Below are 23,361 nucleotides of genomic sequence, written 5' to 3'. Positions count from 1 at the left end.
ACTGACACTTTTCCAGGCTGTCTCTTAACTGGCTCCAAAGCCTTTGCTGATGCCTGTCCTCGATGAGCAGTACCAGGCCATGCTCATGGAACAGCTGATTCTGCCTGTGGAGCAGTCTTCGGCACCCTGGCGGGCATCGACATTGACCCACACAGTACTGCCCTCGACGTTGGTTGAGGAAACTTCTCCGTAAGCTAAGAGTAGGGCTCAGTGCTCCACTTCTGCCTGGGGATGCTCTAAGGGTGGGGGGCTCCGTATGTTGTGCTTCAAATCAGGGAGGGAGCCCTTCAAGTAGGGCTCCTTTCGTGGCCCCAGATGAGCCAATCTTGCGAGTTCCTCAGGTCCTCTGCCACTCCTGTCCTGGGTGAGACTTTGTCTGTCTGGCCTGGTGGGACAGTTCACCTCTCCTGTTGCAGGGGATTCCTCTCGATCCCCCTCAGTGGGTGTTGGTTACTACAGATGCAGGTCCCCTTGGTTGGGGGGACTTATTGCCTGGGTTGAATGACTCAGGGCACCTGTTCGGCCCAGGAGGCGACCTGGTCTATCAAGTCGTCTGGAGACCCGCATGGTCCATCTTGCCCTGTGGGAATTTTTGCTGCTTCTGGAACAGAAGGCAGTCAGAGTGATGTCAGACAACACCATGGCTGTGGCTTACATCAACAAGCGGGGCGGGACCAGTAGTTAGGCAGTGGCTCCAGAGTCTCTGTCAATGGGCAAAGACGCATCTGCAGGCTCTCTTGGCAGTCCATATAGAGGGCAAAGACAACGTGCAGTTGGACTTTTTCAGCCATTCTCTCCTAGATCCAGGAGAGTGGGAGCTGGACCGCTGGGGGCCCCTTCAGTTTGACTGTGTGGCATCCAGGGTCAGTGCGAAGGTGGAGTGCTTTTTCAGTTGAAGGAGGGACTTGACCTCTCGGGATAGATGCTCTGATGAAGTCTTGGCTGGCAGTGGAGCCTCTTTCTTTCCTCTGTGGCTTCTGGAAAGCTGCTTGTTGCGCAGGATTGTGTGTTCTCACCTGGTGTTGCTGGTGGCACTGGATTGGCCTTGCAGACATTGGTAAGCATATCTCAGGCATCTACTAGTGGAGAATTTTTTCCTCTGCCCAGAGGATGAGGTAATTGTAATTCACAAGGTTTGTCTCAGTTTTTAGTTTTTATCTTGTTGTAAACCGCCTAGAACTTATGGGTCAGGCGGTCTAGAAATATAATGTAATGTAACAATTAGAGAAGCATGGGTTTTCACCAGCGGCCTATAAATATAATGTAATGTAACATTTAGAGAAGCATGGATTTTCACCAGCGGTGATTTCTATGCTGCTCCACGCCAGGAAATCTACGTCCCTGGTTTATGTCAGGGCCTGGTGTGGGGAACAATACCAATCTCCCTGGAGGGCCCAGGTTCCTGATGTTTTGGGTTTCCTGTAGCACAACATGGAGCAGGGGCGGGAGGGTTCAGGTGGCTGCGCTGCCCAGTTTTCGGGGGAAAGTGAAGGGTGTCTGTCTGGCTCTGCATAGAGAAGTGACTTGGTTCCTAAAGGGAGTGGTGCATTTGTGTCCCCCACTTCATTCTTCCTTTCCGTTGTGGGTCCTTAATTTGGTCCTCCGATTGAGCCCTTGTACTAGGCTTCTATTAAAGACCTAGCTCTTACGGCGGTGTTTCTAGTGGCCATCGCCTCTGCATGATTCAATCTTGGAGCTCCAGGCCCTGTTGTGTTGGGATCCATATCTCTCCTTCTTGGAAGATTTTGTATCTTTGCGTCTAATTCCATCCTTTCTGCCAAAAGTGGTGTCACCATTCCATTTGAATCAGGAGGTTTGCCCCCCCATTGTGGCAGGGGGGTTGACTCCTGCGGACCAAAGGCATCATAAGCTGGAAGTCTGGAGGACGTTGCTTCAATATCTTCAGGAGATGAATTAGTTTCATCTCTCGGACCACCTCTTTGTGTTTTTTTTAATGACCCTTGGAGGGGTCAGGCAGCCTCTAAGGCCTCCATTGCGAGGGGTGAATCAAGGCGGCTTACTGAGTCTGCCTACATCTGCAGAAATCATCCGTTTCCTCAGGGCTGAAGGCCCACTCTACCATGGCACAGACCGCATCTTGGGTAGATGCACAGGCAGTTTCCCCTGAGGAAATTTGCAGGGTGGCAACTTGGTTGTCGCTCCATTCCTATTGCTGAGCACTATAGGTTGGATGTCTTGGCCAGAGCCTGTTCATACTTTGGCAGAGCTGTCATTTGGAGGGCCTTGTCTTCCCCTGTCCAATAGATCTGCTTTGGTACATCCCATTTGTGCAGAACAGTAAGCTGACCCTAAGAAAGAAGAAATTATGCCTTACTTGATGATTTTCTTTTCTTTAGTTGGTGAAACCATTCTGCAGTCCTGCCCTTGGAAGACCTCAGCCCAGGGTTCTGGTTTTTGCTCTGTGTTTCCCTTCTGTTCATTTGAACATTAAAAAAAAAAAAAAGAATAAGACCAAGTTGGATTGTAATTTGCAGCCATAAAGGGTTCCCATGATATGGCTGTTCCCTAGTATATGCAGGGTAGAAAGTGCCACTCTGCTGTGTTTGCTCGCTTGCTTATCATTGCAGCTGCAGTGGTTGAAGGGGCTGGGTTATTGAAAAAAAGATACCTTCTGCTGCTTAGGCAGATGCATACTGGATCTTTCCAGTGAGCACCCGCCAGTCTTATACCGGTGAAGTCACTGGTAAACCTCAATTTTCTCTACTTCCATTTGTGCAGAATGGTTTTGCTGACTAAAGAAAAGAAAATGATCAGGTAAGGCTTTATTGTATTTTTATTTTACTGTGCCTTGATAACTCCTTCTTCCTAAATCTTATAACATAAGTACATAAGTACATAAGTAGTGCCATACTGGGAAAGACCAAAGGTCCATCTAGCCCAGCATCCTGTCACCGACAGTGGCCAATCCAGGTCAAGGGCACCTGGCACGCTCCCCAAACGTAAAAACATTCCAGACAAGTTATACCTAAAAATGCGGAATTTTTCCAAGTCCATTTAATAGCGGTCTATGGACTTGTCCTTTAGGAATCTATCTAACCCCTTTTTACACTCCGTCAAGCTAACCGCCCGTACCACGTTCTCCGGCAACGAATTCCAGAGTCTAATTACACGTTGGGTGAAGAAAAATTTTCTCCGATTCGTTTTAAATTTACCACACTGTAGCTTCAACTCATGCCCTCTAGTCCTAGTATTTTTGGATAGCGTGAACAGTCGCTTCACATCCACCCGATCCATTCCACTCATTATTTTATACACTTCTATCATATCTCCCCTCAGCCGTCTCTTCTCCAAGCTGAAAAGCCCTAGCCTTCTCAGCCTCTCTTCGTAGGAAAGTCGTCCCATCCCCACTATCATTTTCGTCGCCCTTCGCTGTACCTTTTCCAATTCTACTATATCTTTTTTGAGATACGGAGACCAGTACTGAACACAATACTCCAGGTGCGGTCGCACCATGGAGCGATACAACGGCATTATAACATCCGCACACCTGGACTCCATACCCTTCCTAATAACACCCAACATTCTATTCGCTTTCCTAGCCGCAGCAGCACACTGAGCAGAAGGTTTCAGCGTATCATCGACGACGACACCCAGATCCCTTTCTTGATCCGTAACTCCTAACGCGGAACCTTGCAAGACGTAGCTATAATTCGGGTTCCTCTTACCCACAAGCATCACTTTGCACTTGTCAACATTGAACTTCATCTGCCACTTGCACGCCCATTCTCCCAGTCTCGCAAGGTCCTCCTGTAATCGTTCACATTCCTCCTGCGACTTGACGACCCTGAATAATTTTGTGTCATCGGCGAATTTAATTACCTCACTAGTTATTCCCATCTCTAGGTCATTTATAAATACATTAAAAAGCAACGGACCCAGCACAGACCCCTGCGGGACCCCACTAACTACCCTCCTCCACTGAGAATACTGGCCACGCAATCCTACTCTCTGCTTCCTATCTTTCAACCAGTTCTTAATCCATAATAATACCCTACCTCCGATTCCATGACTCTGCAATTTCTTCAGGAGTCTTTCGTGCGGCACTTTGTCAAACGCCTTCTGAAAATCCAGATATACAATATCAACCGGCTCCCCATTGTCCACATGTTTGCTTACCCCCTCAAAAAAATGCATTAGATTGGTGAGGCAAGACTTCCCTTCACTAAATCCGTGCTGACTTTGTCTCATCAGTCCATGTTTTTGTATATGCTCTGCAATTTTATTCTTAATAATAGCCTCCACCATCTTGCCCGGCACCGACGTCAGACTCACCGGTCTATAATTTCCCGGATCTCCTCTGGAACCCTTCTTAAAAATCGGAGTAACATTGGCTACCCTCCAGTCTTCCGGTACTACACTCGATTTTAGGGACAGATTGCATATTTCTAACAGTAGCTCCGCAAGTTCATTTTTTAGTTCTATTAATACTCTGGGATGAATACCATCAGGTCCCGGTGATTTACTACTCTTCAGCTTGCTGAACTGACCCATTACATCCTCCAAGGTTACAGAGAATTTGTTTAGTTTCTCCGACTCCCCCGCTTCAAATATTCTTTCCGGCACCGGTGTCCCCCCCAAATCCTCCTCGGTGAAGACCGAAGCAAAGAATTCATTTAATTTCTCCGCTACGGCTTTGTCCTCCTTGATCGCCCCTTTAACACCATTTTCGTCCAGCGGCCCAACCGACTCTTTGGCCGGTTTCCTGCTTTTAATGTATCTAAAAAAATTTTTACTATGTAGTTTTGACCATGCTTCCATCTTTAAAAAGCTTCTGAATTGTTATGAGATTTAAAGTTATTAATTGTTTTATGATATGTGTTGATAACTATCATGAGGCATAAAATAGCAATTTATGCTGTAATCCTCAAAAATCCCAAAATGTTGCATTTGGGTTGTAGGCACCCAGGAGCCAAATAATTTTTTAGAAGAGAAGAGCTAGCAGTCCCCAAGTAAGAGAGAGGTATGAGACATATCCAAATAAGTAAATAATTTTCCAAATACTAGATAGGCCAAGTGGAAATGTAGATTATGGTAGATCAAAAGGACTAAGAGCTGCATTTTGAGTTCATATTCTTTCTTTAAAGCTCCTTCCAGTACTGGATTCCTGGAGTAAAAGCGAGAGAGCCCAGGATACTGCATTGAAAGCTGAAGGCCGTGAGGGTGTATTATTATCTATCCCATATAGGAGAAAGCAGCAGTTCTAGTTTCACCCTTGGGACCCCAGATCGGTCAAGTTTTCAGGATACCCCCCTGATGACTGAGCATGAGATGCATTTGCCTACATCGCAGACCCAGCATGTTAAAGCTGGTCTTGTGTGTCTTCATTGTGGATGTCCTGAAAACCTGGCCTGAGTGTGGATTCATGAGGACAAATTTAGGAGTCTTTGCAATAGAGGGTGGCTACAGCAGGGACATTTAAATACCATGTAAAGAAGGACTGAAATACAGGGTCATTGTATGTATGAAGCTGAGGAGAGCAGACTCATTAGTAATAGCAGGATATATTTCTCCATAGAAAGGGTAGTGGGTGCATGGAGCAGTCTCTGGAGGGAGAAATCAGCGTGACATGCAGCAGGCACAGAGAGTCACTCTGTGTGAGACAACAACAGTCGGACAAGTCAGGGACCAAGTAGAGTGTGCGACACTGCAGTAGGAAGGGAGACTATATCAGTTCAGAGGCGTTTCTCTATGTTGAGTGTTAGGGGAATCCATTAAAAGCAAACCAGCAAAGCAGATGAAGGATTTCTAGGGTTAATGACTTGGAAACAGTTAGGGGTAAATTCTCAAAAGCTCACCGAAATTTAGATGCTGGGATGATGCATATTAAGCGCAAATTTTTTGGCAGTTGTGCGCCTAACTGCTGTCATAGAATACTAACGTAAGTCCATATTTATTCGCGTAACTTTAGTTGCGAGGTCTTGTGCTAGCTCAGTGGCTGGCATAAATGCTTGTGCGTAACTGTAGGCACATAACTTGCTGACACACCCCTCTTGAAGTTCTGTGCTTTGGAATTTGACCGTGCAAATTATACAATAGTGACTAAGAGCAGCTAAGACCAATTATAATTGCTCATTAACACCAATTATCAGCTCCTTATTAAATCAAAGTATGCTCTTTAACTTGCGCGTGCAAATTTGCATGCTAGTTGCAAATTTGGGCATGCACCTTTCTAGAATTAGGGGATTAAAGTCCTGGCTCAGGCAATTCCCTGCAGATAAAATAGAAGCTGTTTATACAGGAAGTGACCTTCAGCTCTCGTGCCTCTCTTCTCTGTGCCGGGAGCTTGCGTGACATTCGCTTTCCACTACTGTTGTTGCAGGCTATTGACGATGACTGTAACCAGACTGGACAGATGACTGCAGCCGTGCTCGACTGGCCTCAGGTGAGCTCCAGCCCTTTTTCCCCTCTGTCCCTGTACTGCAGAGTCCCCTGTTGTTCTGGTTTGCCGTTGCTTCTCTCCTGACACAGGGTTATTTAAGTTGAAGTGAAACAATCTGTCCTGGAACCAACAACATCACTGGTTTGGTTTCGTGTTCCTGTATTGTAGATAAATAATTGACAGTGTGAAAACCTTTGATTCCATATCATCATGCTGATCAATCCATAGACTGGTGGGTTGTGTCCATCTACCAGCAGGTGGAGATAGAGAGCAATCCTTTTGCCTCCCTATATGTGGTCATGTGCTGCCGGAAACTCCTCAGTATGTTCTCTATCTCAGCAGGTGGTGGTCACACACAGCAGCAGCTCTGGCTAGGTCTCCAAGCCTAATTTTTAGGTTTTGTTGAGTACCTGGGGTTGAGGGCTCTTCTTGAGCAAGTGCAAACCTGGTGGTGCCAGGTCCCACCTTTTCTCCCCCCTCCCGCTGGCTCCGTTTAAAAAAAAAAAAAATTTGGACGTCCTTTAAGGGCGTTTATTTCAACGTCTATTGCAGCTGCTCACTGGGACACCAGTTTGTTACAGCTCGGAGCGAGAAGCAGGTAATTTTAACCTTTTTATAGCGGGCAGGGGGTTCCCCGTTTGGTCTCCACGTGGCTTATGGCGTCGGAGGGCGAGGGCGCGAAGATTCACTCCCCGGACCGCGTGTGTGCGTCTAGCGGGGATGCGGGGGTTTCAAAGCCTGAATCGCCTTTGTTGAGCATCAGTTTGGAGTCCGGTCAATGTTCCGGTTCTTCCTCCGGTGCGGTGGTTTTTCCCGCCATAAGCGCCCATCCCCTGCTGCTCGCCCACTCCATGTTGGCCGGCCACTCTGCTCGGTCGGCTTCTACTTGGGCCGCCCTCGAGCTGGGAGACGTTAATCCTATGGTCGCCCTTGATTCGGGCGACGGTAAGAAAGCAGCCAAAGTTAAGCGCCGTTCTTCCCGCACGGCTCCTTCTCGGAGTTTCGCGCCGGACGCCATTTTGGATGCGCAGCACGTTTCTCCCCCGCTCTTGCGAGCGCCGGTTGAGGGTGCGTCTAGGGCCGTGGCCCAAGCTGCAGAAGTGCACAGTTCGGGGGGTTTCTCCCCTGAGTTCATTTTGCTGCTGCATCAGGCTTTTCTTATGCAAAACGCTGCCCCTGCCCCCATGTCTGACAAAGGGGTTGAGGCCTCCGGAAGCAAACGCCCTCTGGTGGATTTCCAGGCCCTAGAGGACTCTGTCTCCTCTGATGTAGATGAGGGCAGCGTATCTGAGTTCTCCCAACGGTCCTTTGGGGATTCCTTGGAGGAGACGGATTCCCGCTCGGATGGAGCGGATGACCCCTCTGCAGCGCGGAGTTTTCGCTCAGAGGACTTGCCCAACCTGTTAGTGCAGGCCATGAGCATTTTGAAGATTTCCTCTCCGGAGGACGTCTCTCCCTCAGCCTCTGTTGGCTCCGCCATTATGCTGGGGATGAAGCGCCCGCCTAGAACCTTCCACGTGCATGATGCCATGCACACCTTGATTTCGGCTCAATGGGATGTCCCGGAAGCGAGCCTCAAAGTGGCTAGGGCTATGTCCCGCCTCTATCCTCAGCCTGAAAGTGAACGGGAGGCCTTTCTTTGGCCTACCGTGGATTCTTTAATCACTGCAGTGACTAAGAAAACGGCGTTGCCGGTGGAAGGTGGCACAGCCCTAAAGGACGCCCAAGACAGAAGATTGGAGGCGGCCTTAAGGTCGTCCTTCGAGGCGGCTGCTTTAAGTTTGCAGGCCTCAGTTTGCGGCTCCTATGTGGCCAGGGCGTGCCTGACGATTGTGCAGCGGGCTTCCCCCTCGGACCCTTCCTTGAGGGCTGATTGGCCGGCCCTGGAATCGGGCTTGGCTTATTTGGCAGACTTGCTGTATGATGTCTTGAGAGCCTCGGCTAAAGGTATGGCTTAGACAGTCTCTGCGTGGCGGTGGCTTTGGCTGAAGCATTGGTCTGCTGACCACGCCTATAAGTCCCGCCTGGCTAAGTTGCCTTTTAAAGGCAAGCTGCTCTTTGGGGTCGAGCTGGACAAAATTGTGACAGATCTCGGCACGTCTAAGGGCAAGAGGTTACCAGAGGTCAGGGCTCGGGCCAGTGCTCGCCCCGGTAACTCCAGAGGACGGTTTCAGGAAGCCCGTCGGTACCGCCCGGGCAAGTCGGACTCCTCTGCCCCCTCTTCCTTCAAAAGGAACTTCTCCCCAAGCAGCATTCCTTTCGCAGAGACCGCCGTTCCGGAGGTGCGTCCTCCGGTCCTCCCCCAGGGTCTCGTACCCAATGACAGGGCCCTGGTCCATGGCCCAGTGCGGATTGGAGGACGCCTGCCCTCGTTTCTGGGCGAGTGGACCAGGGTGCTGCAAGTCATCAGACACGGCTACAAGCTAGAGTTCTGCCGACCCTTAAGAGACGGGTTTGTGCACTCTCCCTGCAAGTCTCCGGTCAAAGCTGTGGCAGTGCAGCAGACTTTGGACAATCTGATCCTCCTGGGTGCGGTCGTTCCGGTGCCAGAAGATCAGCTTGGCAAGGGACGTTACTCCATTTACTTTGTGGTACCAAAGAAAGGAGGTTCTGTACGGCCTATCCTCGACCTCAAAGGGGTCAATCGGGCCTTGAAAGTTCGGCACTTCCGAATGGAGACTCTCCGCTCTGTTATAGCGGCAGTGAAGGCAGAGGAGTTCCTGGCATCCTTGGACATCAAGGAAGCTTACTTGCATATTCCCATCTGGCCTCCTCATCAACGCTTTCTGCGTTTTGCAGTCCTGGGCCGACACTTCCAGTTCAGAGCCCTCCCGTTCGGGTTGGCTACTGCTCCGCGGACCTTCTCCAAAGTAATGGTGGTCATCGCGGCCTTCCTACAAAAGGAAGGAGTACAAGTCCATCCTTATCTGGACGACTGGTTGATCCGAGCCCCCTCTTATGCAGAGTGCGGCAGAGCTGTAGACCGGGTGATTGCTCTTTTGAGCTCCCTGGGGTGGATCATCAACTGGGAGAAAAGCCAGCTGCGCCCGACTCAGTCCCTGGAGTATCTGGGAGTTCGTTTCGACACCCAAGTGGGCAGAGTGTTCCTGCCGGACAATCGGATTGTCAAGCTTCAGGCTCAGGTGGACCAGTTCCTAGTAGCCTCTCCTCTTCGGGCTTGGGACTATGTGCAGCTGTTGGGCTCTATGACGGCCACGATGAAAGTAGTGCCCTGGGCCAGGGCTCATATGAGACCACTACAATTCTCTCTGCTGCAGTGCTGGACTCCAGTGTCGGAGGATTACGCTGTGCGCCTTCCCTTGGACCCAGCGGTGCACAAGGCGCTGAGCTGGTGGCTGAGGACAGACAAGTTGTCCGCAGGGATGCCTCTTTTGACCCCGGAATGGGTTGTCGTCACGACGGGCGCCTCTTTGACGGGCTGGGGAGCCCACTGCTTGGGAAGGACAGCGCAGGGGCTCTGGTCTCCTGCAGAGGCAAAGTGGTCTATCAACCTCCTGGAACTCAGAGCCATTCGGTTGGCGCTTTTGGAATTTCTCCCGGTACTGGCGTTGAAGCCAGTATGGGTCCTGTCGGACAATGCCAAGGCTGTGGCCTATGTCAATTGCCAAGGAGGTACCAAGAGCGCCCCTCTAGCCAAGGAGGCCATGAATCTATGCCAGTGGGCGGAAGCGAACCTGGAACAGCTGTCGGCCGCCCACATTGCCAGAGTCATGAATGTCAAGGCGGACTTTCTCAGTCGCCATACCTTGGATCCCGGAGAGTGGCAGCTATCGGCTCAGGCGTTCTTGGACATCACGAAGCGCTGGGGCCAGCCGTGCCTAGATCTGATGGCGTCATTGGCCAATTGCCAAGTGCCGCGCTTTTTCAGCAGAGGACGGGACCCTCGATCTCTGGGAGTAGATGCTCTTCTCCAACAGTGGCCGACACAGGAGCTTCTCTATGTGTTCCCGCCCTGGCCCATGTTGGGCAGGGTGCTAGACCGGGTGGCAAAGCATCCGGGCAGGATAATCCTGGTGGGTCCGGACTGGCCCAGACGCCCCTGGCATGCGGACTTGATCAGGCTCTCAGTGGACGGCCCTCTGCGGCTGCCAGCAGGACCGGGCCTGTTGCATCAGGGTCCCGTGGTGATGGAGGATCCCTCCCCCTTTGGTCTTACGGCCTGGCTATTGAGCGGCAGCGTCTGAAGAAGAAGGGCTTCTCAGACAAGGTCATCGCCACTATGCTGAGAGCGAGGAAGCGCTCTACTTCTACTGCTTACGCCAGGGTTTGGCGTACCTTTGCATCGTGGTGTGAGGCAGGCTCACTTTCTCCCTTCACTGCTCCAATTTCTTCAGTGTTGGCGTTCCTGCAAGAAGGTCTGGAGAAAGGCCTGTCGCTCAGTTCCCTTAAAGTCCAGGTAGCGGCTCTGGCTTGCTTCAGGGGCCGCCTGAAGGGTGCTTCCCTAGCTTCGCAGCCAGATGTGGTGCGCTTTCTCAAGGGAGTTAATCACCTGCGCCCTCCTCTGCACTCAGTGGTACCTGCGTGGAATCTCAATCTGGTGCTAAGAGCCTTGCTGAAGCCGCCTTTGGAACCCTTGTCGAGGGCATCTCTGAAAGACCTGACGTTGAAAGCAGTCTTTTTGGTGGCTATCACTTCAGCCAGAAGAGTTTCCGAGCTCCAGGCGCTATGTCGAGAGCCCTTTCTGCAGTTCACTGAAGCAGGAGTGTCTTTTCGCACAGTGCCTTCCTTCCTGCCCAAGATTGTTTCTCGCTTCCATGTGAATCAGCAGCTCTGTCTCCCATCCTTTCGTAGGGAGGACTACCCAGAGGAGTACTCTGCTCTCAAATATCTAGATGTGAGACGAGTCATCATCAGATACTTGGAAGTGACCAATGATTTCCGGAAGTCGGATCATCTGTTTGTCCTGTTTGCTGGTCCTCGTAAGGGTCTGCAGGCTGCTAAGCCTACAGTGGCAAGATGGGTCAAGGAAGCCATTGCAGCGGCTTATGTGGCCGCGGGGAAGGTGCCGCTTATCTGGCTGAAGGCTCACTCCACTAGAGCTCAGGTGGCCTCGATGGCGGAGGCCGGGTCCGTCTCCTTGGAAGAGATTTGCAAGGCGGCAACTTGGGCATCGGCTCATACCTTCTCCAGGCATTACCGCTTGACTGTGGCTGCTCGGGCGGAGGCCCGGTTTGGAGCTTCAGTGTTGCGGTTAGGGATTTCTATGTCCCGCCCTGGGTGAGTACTGCTTCGGTACATCCCACCAGTCTATGGATTGATCAGCATGATGATATGGAAGGTAAAATTATGTATCATACCTGATAATTTTCTTTCCATTAATCATAGCTGATCAATCCATAGCCCCTCCCAGATATCTGTACTGTTTTTATTCTGGTTGCATTTCAGGTTCAAGTTTAGTCTTCAGTTCCTGTTCAGGAGGACTTCGTGTTCAAGTTTTTTTCAATTGGATTCTTCAGGAGTTGAGACGATTTTGTGTTACAGTGAGCTGCTGCATTCCTCTCCCCTCCGTTTTACAGGGCTGGATTGAGACCTAAATTCTGCCGGTGCTCCCTCCCGCTTCGGCGGTGTTAGGGTCAGTCAGCTCCTCTTGCGGTTGCAGGATAAGCCAGATCCCCCTGCATCGGCGGGGTGGTGTCCCTCCCCCGCTCCGCGGGGATGAGCTGGACGGATTCCCCTCCCCCACTTATGTGGGGATGAGCTGGGTTAATTCCCCTCCCCCGTTTCGGCGGTGGTGAGCTGGGCAGAGTGTCCCTTTGTGGGTGTAATTCTCTAAGTGCTGAGTCCTGCGGATGGAGCTTTGATTTCGACATACTGAGGAGTTTCCGGCAGCACATGACCACATATAGGGAGGCAAAAGGATTGCTCTCTATCTCCACCTGCTGGTAGATGGACACAACCCACCAGTCTATGGATTGATCAGCTATGATTAATGGAAAGAAAATTATCAGGTATGATACATAATTTTACCTTGGGTGAATTGGGATGTGATAGTGAAGCTTTGTTCTATCTTAGCACATTGATCATTTGTAGTTAGTCTGTATTAGTCCACTAGTTAGAAAGCAGGCTGAGAACCAGGGAAAGGGGGCAACTCCCACGCCTTCCATTGATATTATGTATGACCTAAAGCAAGTCGCTTCACCCACCATTATCTCGAACACAGATCTTAAAGTTGTCAGCCTTCTGAGTCAAAGAAATGCCTATGTAACTCATTTTCAGCTTGGATTTGGAAGGGCAGGTCATTAAATCGAAAGTTGAGGAGCCTGCATGTTTCTCTTTTATTAAGAAAGGCATATGATGGGCTGGCTGTCGCTTCAGGTCATAACACTTCGTCTCAGGAGACCTGGACTTGAATCTGCTGAGATCGAGTGTACCGTGGAGGCAGCATATTCGGTCCTGCGGAGTGAGGAAAGGAAGGTGTTGCCGCTACCATAGTACTACCTTCAAATCCTAAAGAGCCACTGCATGGAATTGTCTAAGGGAACATCCCTCCAGGTCTTAGGATTTGGAAGAGTTCTTAGTGCCTCCCAGGCATGGTGTTTAAAGGGGGAGAGCAGAAGTTGTATTTCTTTTGGTCATTGATACTCTAATGTAAAACATCACTGTATTCTGCCTCTGTATTGTTGCAGGGAACCTTCTTCTCTCATTCAACAACCCTCCCTTCCTTATGTCTCCTTATAATGCCCTTTCTCCATTATCCCTTCGGTTACTTCTACCTTCCATTCTAAACTCTTCTCCCTTTGCTCTTGTCTTTTTCTCCTCCTTATCTATGAATTCTCTTCCTCTTTTCGCCATCTGTATCTGGCTTTGCTTGCTTTTCTATCCCTGCCTGTCTTCCTCCTTCACTTCTGTTGCTCTAAAAGAGCGGCACTACTTAACTCTGACTCATTCCTGTTACTTGTCCCACAGGGGACCTTTGCCTCGGAGGTGAAGGTGGAAGGGGAGAAGTTGAAGGTTGTGCGAGAGATTGATGGTGGGCTGGAGACAATCAGTATAAAGCTGCCAGCTGTAGTGACGGCAGACCTGCGTCTGAATGAGCCACGCTACGCTACACTGCCTAATATCATGGTCAGTCTGGAACATGTGGAAAGAGGGAATGTGTCACTGCATAGTACCAATGTTAATGATACCATGAACTGTGCAGTCTAGAAGTGATAGGCTTTGCATCCATCTGCCTTTTTCCTGATCTCTCCGGGCCTGGAGGTGGCAGGTTCTGTATCCCCTGAGCCCTCCGTTGCAGGCTCTGTATCCCCTTAGCCAGCCGTGGTAGCCTCTGTATCCCCTGAGCCCTCCGTGGCAGGCTCTGTACCCTGTTCTTATTCCCTTGTTACCCTGATGCTGCTGGTTTACTCTCTTACTTCTGTACTCAGAAAGCGAAGAAGAAAAAGATAGAGACGGTGAAACCTGAAGACCTTGGCATAACCCTGACCTCACGAGTGCAGATCCTGAGTGTGGAAGAGCCCCCTCAGCGCCAGGCTGGGTTGAAGGTGGAGACCACTGAAGATCTGGTGACTAAGCTGAAGGAGGTTGGCAGGATCTAACTCTCACTGGTGAGAGATTTCTATAGCTAAGAAAGTACAAGTCTATGAATCTAGAATTGCTGATAAATCTCTCCTTCACCTTGTCTCTCTCCCCCCCCCCCCCCCCCCCACACTTTTCTGTACACAGAGCTCCAGGGCTGAAATATTTAGCCATGTAATAGCCATTTGTTAAAGCAGTTGTTTTAATATTTATTACTGTGTAGATTACTCATAATGCATCTCTCCAAGGCGACTGTGTCTAGCCTGCGTAGTGCAGAGCAAAGTACTGGGGTAGGCATGCCCCTCCTCCTCTTCAAGATGTTTCCTTTACTAAAGTGTGGGGGGGGGGGGGGCAGGGATGAAGGGATTTGCAGAATGCTCCTTTTCCTTCCTGGGATTTCCTCTACTCTGCCCCCTCTCCCCATCCCCTTTAGTAGAGATCTGCAGGATGCTACCTTTCCTTCCTGGGGTGCCCCCCCCCCCCCATATCCCCTTTTATTAGAGATCAGCTAGATGCACCCTTTCCTTTCAGAACCTTAGGGTGTGTCGGTTTCTTAAATCTTATTCCTTAACACTTCCTTCATCACTTTCACACCTATGAACAGTACATAGTGACACAGCATTAATTATCTCCAACACTTGCAAGATACAGTGAATTTAAGGCTGACAGTTACTTTGTCTAATTAATGGATTGCCTAATTTAATGATAAACAAACAGGTACAAAAGCCACTTGTCAGTGCTTGCAGTGATATTCCAACTTCACACATTAGGAGGGAAGTTGGATCTGCTCTCAACCTGATGCTTGCAGACCCCTCCTGCTCCAGATTTTCTGTTAAAAGATGGGGACTTGCCCAGATGCCGATATAGCAACATGTGGGAGGCTTTGCACACCATTCTATGTGCAGTTTTCTGTGCTACTGCAGTCGCCCTGCTTGGGGGAGTTTTGTGCACGAGCAAGCTATGCACAAAGACTCATACCGACATCAGCACACAGCTCATTGAAATCCCACAGTAATGAAGGTATTAGCTGTTAAACCCAGATGCAGAGAAGACCCAGAGGCTGAGCATGCGGTTTTCTAATGCTAGGTCAAGGAACAGTAGAAAGCTTGTTCTTACATGGCTAGCATTAGCAAGGGTTTCATGCCAGTTTCTTCTCTTTTGTGTAAGCATGAGGGACCTGCAGCTTTTTTTCTTGTTTTATTAAGGTGTGGGTCAAAACAAAGAACAGCGGGGGGGGGGGGGGGGGGGGGGGATGAGGAACTGTGGTGATTAAGGAGAAGGTGCTGCAGTTGTGAAATGATGGGCAGTGCGTTGAATACAGATGTATATTTGTGCATTAAGGTATCATGTAAATAGTTTTAATATTCTGCTGCAGACGCATTCCCGATGTGTGATCAGTGTGCTTTTCCGTGTTTATGCATGTCTTTTTGCACACATTATTTGCATACGATTTCTGTATTGCATTGGGCACAAGAATTCTTTTTGTATACATGCAGCCTTAACGCACAGCTTGTTACATCAGCTTCTGAATTGGGTATTAGCAAATCGGGGGGCTATTGTATCCTTTAAAACATCAGATTGGTGCTTATCCCAGGCTATCCTGCTATCCTTCAAGTGTGTGCTGCTATAGTATAATGTTTGCCGAGGTTTCCAGAGAGGACAGGCATTAGGTCAATGTGGAAAGGAGTTAGAAATTTGTTAGGGTTAAACAGAGAGGGGCCACTTAAGATTCCCATCTGTCTGTTGAGCTGGAATTTCATAAAATTACATATAGGACCTCTAGACTCATTCGATGTCTGCCCCCACTCCCTCCCCACTATGGTACTGCAGACCTTGCTGGATCTTCAAAATGTGCAACAATTCAGGAGAGGCTGCAGGAGGGGCAGGACTCAAGAGAGGGGGTCACATTATGGGAATTCAGTATGACACAAAACAGGTACACAAAGGCAATGGAATGGGGTAGGCCCCTGTGACCGTAGCTCCCACCGATATTTTGCTCAATATAGCATCAGCAATTAGAGAGCTTGGGGTGGGGCTGGAGTTTGGTTTGTTTGGCCCTTCCATCCAAATAGGGACTTCAGTTACAATACTGCTTTAGGGAGTTATCTTTCATTCTGGAGGCACAGGAGCAGAAATACCATTGAAATAATTCTCCACACTCTGCAATAGTGTCAACGGAGATGTGTGTCCCTGAGAATCCCCCAAGCTGGCGTTTCATCTGTTATACATCGGGCCCAAGACAACAGCTCTGTGCCACTGATCAAGAAAGTGCAGCAATTGAGGAGAGGCTGCAAAAAGGGCCACTCTTCTGTGCCTGCTGGAGTATTGGAACACATTTTTGATTTGTTTGGCTCCTCTAACCAATCTCCAGCCCTACCCCAAGCTCTCTAATTGCTGATGCTATTTTGAGCAAAATATTGGTGGGGCTATGGCCTCAGGGGTCCACCCCGTTCTGCTGTCTGTGTATACCTGTCTTGTGTCATACTTAAAAAGCTGCATGGGAATGGTGATTGCGGGAATCCCATGGAACCCGCAGGATTCCCATGAATATGGAAGAATTTTACATAGGATTCCTGCAGAGATGGAAGAAGTTGCCATGCGATTCCCGCAGGAGTGTAGTTAAAATCTCTAGTGACTTCAGAATGAGGCTTGGAATGCACTGAGAGAGTCAATTGAAGCACCAGAGTGAGGCTTGGAATGTATGGAGAGAGGCAGTTGGAGTGCCAGAATGAGGCTTGGAATGCCCAGAGGCAGCTGGAACACCAGACAGAGGCTTGGAACACTCATTGGTTGAAAAGTGAATATCATTCAAAAAGCCATGGGAGGCTGTTGGGTTTGGGAGGAAAACGGGGGCTGCGAGCAAATAAATAATAGCATCGACTCCTGCGGGGTACGGGTGTGGGGATGGAGGAGATTAATTATGGGGATGGAATTTGATCTTAACAGGTACAGATGGGTATGGGTTAGATTCTATTGGGGATGGGTGAAATTTCTGTCCCTGTGCAACTCTAGTCATACTGAATTCTCATAATGTGCCCCCCCCCCCTCCTTTTAGTCCTCTTCCAGCTTCTGAATTGCTGCACTTTATGGATCAGTGGCACTGAGTTGTTTTCTTGGGCCGAAGTATAACAGCTGAATGAAACACCAGCTCGGGGGATTATCAGAGACACTATCAGGGACACGCATCTCCCTTGACACTATCGCAGGGTGTGCAAAATTATTTCCATTTTATCTCTGCTCCTGTGTCTCCAGAATGAAAGATAACTCCCAGTGCTTGTCTTTCCTCTCTGTGTTTGGGTGGCAAATCGCTTGTTAGTGGGAAGAACACTGATTTTCTCTCACACAGCCAAAGAAAGGCTGCATGTTCCAAAAGCTTGTATTTTAGGTCTCGCTGTGCGTTGTGTTGAACCAGTTTCTAAGTGTTAAGCAGTTCAGGAGTGATTTTGTTTGCTTTCTCCTGTTGCAGGTGGCCTTTGGGATTCTGCTGGTCTCATCCTTTGTGGAAGAGGGAAGGTCAAGGGAAGGGCTCTGTGTTAACACAGAAGTGTATTGCTGCTGCCTCAGATTTTTTGAATTCTTCCTGGGAGCGGGACTATGTCCTGCACCTTGATGATTGTAGAAATCTTTTTGCCTTTGGGCAAAATGACAAAAGCTTCAACACATCTGTAAATGATCATCTGTTTAAATAAATGAACTAGTTCTGTCATGCTTTGGAGTACTGATGTGTACTATTTTTATTGTATTTTTGGAGTAGAGGGTTTCAAGAGTGCACTGAAGTTGTCACTGGCATTGTCTGAGAGATGAGAGAAACACACACATTCTGCAGAGCTGCAACTTTCCCCTGCACAGTGTTACCTGTGCATATTACACATGTGAACTCCAAAAGTAGACTCTAGTGAGAGTTTTGAGATGAGCATTTGCAGTAAATTCTGAGGTGGTTTTCAAGGAATTCTGCCATGCTTACATAGCAGGCACAACATTTGCTCATTTGAGGACACTATACACATCTTATACATACTGCATACCACCATCAGTATCCATGCATCCTATGGATGTGCTTTTGGCTTAGTTTCCAACCTTTTTTTTTTCTGATTTATGAATGTACTAATTCAGATTTGTGGATGTTAAAAGTTTAAAGGTGTGCCAGTGAGCTCAGGATGCACTAAGCATGCATATCACTAATTTACACCCCACACACACAAACAGCATATACCTCATACACAGATCACACACACAGTGGACATACTCTATATCACCACCACCACCATCCATCCCCTCTTCCACCGACAAACTGCAAGCACACCTGCAAGGCATCCCTATTTCCTATTTTCGTACACCCTGGCCTACACGTATCATTTTGCTACCTCCTATCCCTATTCACCATCTTCCCTATTCATATACACCCCACCTCTCCACCCAGTGCACACACTTCCCCATCCCTTACAAACATCCTGCACACAATACCATCACACAACAACCCATTGCACACAATGTCATCATGATCTATTGTGGACACTTCACCTACCAACACCATACACATCTCATCCAAATACACTCCCAGCTTCTCTCCACATAGAAAGACTGTACACACTGCACGCATATCCCACCACTACCTATCCCCTCTACACATACTGCCTCCTCTTTCTGCATACACATACCATCTCCACTGTACCACCTCACCACCAGCTTAAACAAACCCTCATACAGAGAGGCAGATTTTGAGTAAGCACAGCAACCCACTGGATGGGAGCAGAAAAGGTTGATGTGCACCTCCCACTCTCTCTTACCCTTTCCACACCAAATGTCAGGGTGAGCACAGCTCATAAGTTCCTAGATGTGCACCTAGGGGGTAATTCTGTGTTGATTGCCTAAAGGTAGGCACCAGGATGATGTGTATTAAGCGCAAGTTGTGTAACAGCAGTTGTGTGCATATCTGCAGTTACAGAATACTAGCGTTAAGTTCACATTTAGGCGTGAGCATTTTTGTTCAATGGTTGGCATAAATGCTGGGGCTTAACTATAGGCAGTTAAACAAGTAAATGTTAGTGTTCTGTAGACCATAGATGTAATGTCTGACACCCCCCCTCCCAATCTAAATAGCAAACAAAGCACCAAGAGCCTTTAAAATCAGGACACAGTTCTTTTAATCGTATGACGTGAATATCAGTGTTCCATAAATGACTGAATATGGGCCATGTTTTGGTGCACAGTGCCTGCATGAAAAGTCTTTATCAAACATAGATAACAATGCGGTTCAAAAATAGCATTCTTAAGGAATACACTTTTATTTGCTATTTTTGAACCACACTGTTATCTATATTTAATACAGACCCCTGACGCAGGCGCTGTACGCCGAAACACGGCCCGTGTCAGGTCACTTATGGAAGATTGATGTTCAAGTTATACAATTAAACGAACTGTGTCCTGATTTTGAAGGCTCTTGGTGCTTTTTTTGCTATTTGGACTTTGTTCTGTAGTTTGGACCCTCTGTGCTGTTGTTTGGACACCCCCAGTCTGCCCATGCCCATTTCAGGTCCACGCCCCTTGATATTGCATACTCTGGAATTTGAACACACAACTTATAGAATACCAATCAAGGGCAGTTACATGCATAACTGATCATTGGTACCAATTAAGACCAATTATAGTTTACTGCTCCTTAACACCGACTATCGGCTTATTGATACCGACTGTAAGTCCACCTCATAGATAAGTCGGGGGCAATTTTAGGACTAAAAATGGTCAAAATTGGTGTGACCCGTGTATAAGTCGAGGCCATAAACAAAGGCAAGAATGAAACTACTGGCACTGTAATAGAAGATGTCAGCACAATAACTGAGTAATATTACTGTATGTTGTAATATTTTTATTGCGAAACACAAGCAACATTACAGCCTTTTTTTAACCCCTTTATTGCAATATATTATAATACAAAACAAGGACAAGCAAGTAGCTTCCATGTAACTATTACAGAAAAAGAAAATGTATAATAAAATAAGAGAGCTAACTAGCCCATGTCAAGGGGGTTGAAGATACAAATTATAAAGCAAACAACACAAGCAATCAAATTAGGACAAGCCTAATACTAAACAGCGTTTCACTAATAATGTACTCAAATATCACAGTCTACTTCTCATTACCCTTAAGAAAATGTTCAAGTTGAAACGGATTCCCAAAAACATACCCCTCTGTTTACTGAGCTGCGCACTAATTCCACTTTGCATGGGTTTTTTTGGCATTGCTGCATGGCTTAGTAAACAGGGGGGATAATCTTTACTTTGAAACAAAATCAAACACTTTTGCATGGAAATTTAAGAAAAAAGGTAGCACCCAGGGACAGTACCTTCAACTTCAGTGCCAAAAAGGCCTTCCGTCTAAGCTGCATGGCCCTAGTCACATCTGGAAAAGTCATTATTTTTGCTCCACAAGTTCTCATCTTTCTTAAAGTAAAGAATGAGAGCCTTATCGCTTTCATTTGTAAATGTCACGAGGAGGGTAGACCTTGTTTGGATCACATCTTGTGAATCTTCAAGAAAAGCAGTCAACTCTACCTTAGCAGGTACCAACTGGTCTGCTACCTGACTTCAAGTAATCTTCTTACTAGTTAAATAATAACAATTAGAGGTATTCAGGGCTTTTTTGAGGGGGTGCTTGGGGGTACTGAGTACCAGCACCTTTTCCATTGCCTGCTAAAATTGACCCATTGTCCCCAAGTTTTAATGAAAGAGCTAAGGCCCTACACACCAATTCTGCCTTGTCATAGATTCTGTGACTGGTTGCAGGGGGTCTGGCTGTTATGGGGTGGGTCCCTCAGTGATCACCCCACCCCTGAAGGGTGGCCTCGCATTTGAGTACCGGAACCTTTTTCTTTAGAAAAAAAAACACTGGAGGTATTAGTGCAGCGTTTGCTAAACCCAGGACCTCCTTGAGATATTTCCTCAAAAGAGTCTTGGGTGAAAGGAAATATATAGATGAAAATTCAAGAAATGCAGGTTCTTAGATCTATCTGCAATTTCAGTCATTTCTAATTTCAAATGTAGACTATAAAAGTTCTTAATAGAAGAGACAGGCATTGCCTGTAGACTAGTAACTTGCATTTCAACAGTTTGTAACCTTTTATCCAAAACAGATATATTGGAATCCACATTAACAAATTTATCCATAACTTCACTAGAAAACAAAGATATCTGAGATATAGCCACTTCTAACATTACATTCTGCAGCTTACCCTAAAAGGTTCAGCACGAATTGCATTAAAAGAAAACAGGCATACCCTGTGAGTGAACATTGCAAAATCAAATACGACATATACAATTACTAAGCTAAAATTGTATTACAAAGAAATGTTTTTAAAAATTTCCTAAAAACAGCATAGTTAGTAATTCTAATGTTTGATGGAATAAAATTCCAAATAACAGGCACCTAATATGAAAGACTGGCTGAAAATTCCCAGTTGGAGTATAATAAGTACATAAGTAATGCCATACTGGGAAAAGACCAAGGGTCCATCGGGCCCAGCATCCTGTCCACGACAGCGGCCAATCCAGGCCAAGGGCACCTGGCAAGCTTCCCAAATGTACAAACATTCTATACATGTTATTCCTGAAGTTGTGGATGTTTCCCAAGTCCATTTAGTAGCGGTTTATGGACTTGTCCTTTAGGAAACCGTCCAACCCCTTTTTAAACTCTGCTAAGCTAACCGAGATTGTCTCAAAGAACCTTATTTTTAATAGCAGTTTGAAACCAATGGGATAGGTGGGCTGGAGCTAACCCATATAAGATCTTAAAAACTAACGTGCACACCTTAAACTGAACACGGGCCTCCACTGGCAACTAGTGGAGGTCCAACGACAGAGGAGTAGCTCTGACACTTTTGAAAACTAAAAGATCAGACGAGCTGCTTTATTTTGAATGAATTTTTCTCATAAGATTTTTTGTGACATCCTGCATATGCATTATTACTATAGTCCAGAGTTGAAAGAAGTAAACTTTGCATAACAAGTCTGACAAACATATTGCGGATTTTTCTAATTTTTTTTTAACAAAAGAAAATACTTCTTAAGAAGGTTAACTTGTGATTCTAAGTAAGGGAACCAGATAAGGTAACTCCTAATATCTTAATATTTTCTTTAAAAACAAAATTCTGACCACTTCATTTTATCCTTATTTAGCTTCAGAGAGTGGGAGTTAATCCACAGTTCAAGAACAGAAATACAGTCTTTTATCCTAGCTGCAGTTTTTTCCACAGTCTGAGCTACCGGTAACAAGATTATGTCATCGGCATAACTGAAAACATTAAAGCCAGCAGAAATGAAGACTTAGCCTAGGGAAGACATCAATACATTCAATAGCAATGGCGACAAAGGGGAACCCTGTGTGATCCCCACAATTTGTCTGCCACGATTCATACAGGGTCCCCTTAAATTTAACATCGTAGGTTCTTTCAGGTGAGGAAACCCTCAAACCTGGATAAAACCCTACCTCCAACACCGAAGCTATCTGGGATGTTTAACAACTATTGGTGGTCCTCCAAGTCCATCAGTGCACTTGGTAGGTCAAATTGTAACATTATGGCCCTATGACGTTTTCCAAGAAGCATTCTACCTTCTACTAACAATGCACTACAGTTTGTGTGCTAAAATGCTTACGAAAGCCAGATTGTGAACTATGAAGCAAATCGTGATTATCCAAAAAATTTGTTTTTTTCACCAGACCCTCCATTAATGTAATATCTGCAATGCGGAGCTTACTGTTCTTAACAATCAGGATCAGAACAATATTTTCAGTCATTTTGGAAATTTGCCCAAAGCCAAATATCAATTAACCCATACTGATAGATGCAGCAAAAAATGATCTGGAGCAGCCTTCATCAAATTTGGGGGACGGGTGTCCAAAAAAAAACAATAAGATGGGGAATATTGATTAAATAAAGGATGCAAATCACTCACACAAAAAGGCTCAAAGTCAAACCTCGCTCTTATGGTATACAAGGCCCTTTGATGGCATCAGAGGGGTGTTCGTACTGCACCAGATGGATTTGGGGTTTCCCTCTCCCAAACTGGGATCGGCACCCTGAAGGTAACGCTCCACTGCTTCCGACACCAAAGGTACCTTCAATCCCAGGAACAAGTCAGTTTACTGCGCTCTTATGGTAACACAAGGCCCCTTGATGACATCAGAGGGGTGTCTATGCTGCACCAGATGGATTCAGCATTTCCCGCTCTCAAGCAGGGGTCGGCACTCTTCGTGCTTGCTAACACAGTGGGGTAAGGCTCCACTCCTTCCAACGTCAAAGGTACCTTCAATCCCCTTTACATTCTCTTCTATTAGCTCAAACAACGGGTTACACATTTCCTCTTTTGTTTCAGCAGTAGCTGGTATTACATTCCAGTCCCAAGTTGCACTACCATTTTAGTTTGATA

The 23,361-nt window shown here is 47.2% G+C and overlaps 1 protein-coding gene across 2 annotated transcripts in view; it reads left to right on the top strand.

Annotated features, from left to right (window-relative positions):
- ETFB (electron transfer flavoprotein subunit beta) overlaps positions 1-17,657 on the top strand; it is an 83,986-nt gene extending 66,329 nt beyond the window's left edge. For both annotated transcript variants that reach the window (XM_030212749.1, XM_030212750.1), the window contains exons 4-7: positions 6,341-6,403; positions 13,328-13,486; positions 13,789-13,968; positions 17,406-17,657. In XM_030212749.1, the coding sequence (XP_030068609.1) occupies positions 6,341-6,403; positions 13,328-13,486; positions 13,789-13,959 (393 nt within the window). In that variant the 3' untranslated portion in view covers positions 13,960-13,968; positions 17,406-17,657. The remainder of the gene's footprint in view (positions 1-6,340; positions 6,404-13,327; positions 13,487-13,788; positions 13,969-17,405) is intronic.
- Positions 17,658-23,361: the final 5,704 nt, after the last annotated feature.

Source organism: Microcaecilia unicolor, chromosome 8 (genome assembly GCF_901765095.1).
Source record: "Microcaecilia unicolor chromosome 8, aMicUni1.1, whole genome shotgun sequence".
Taxonomy (NCBI): Eukaryota; Metazoa; Chordata; class Amphibia; order Gymnophiona; family Siphonopidae; genus Microcaecilia; species Microcaecilia unicolor.
Note: the sequence above shows the minus strand (reverse complement) of the source record. Positions and strands in the feature narration are given on the sequence as shown.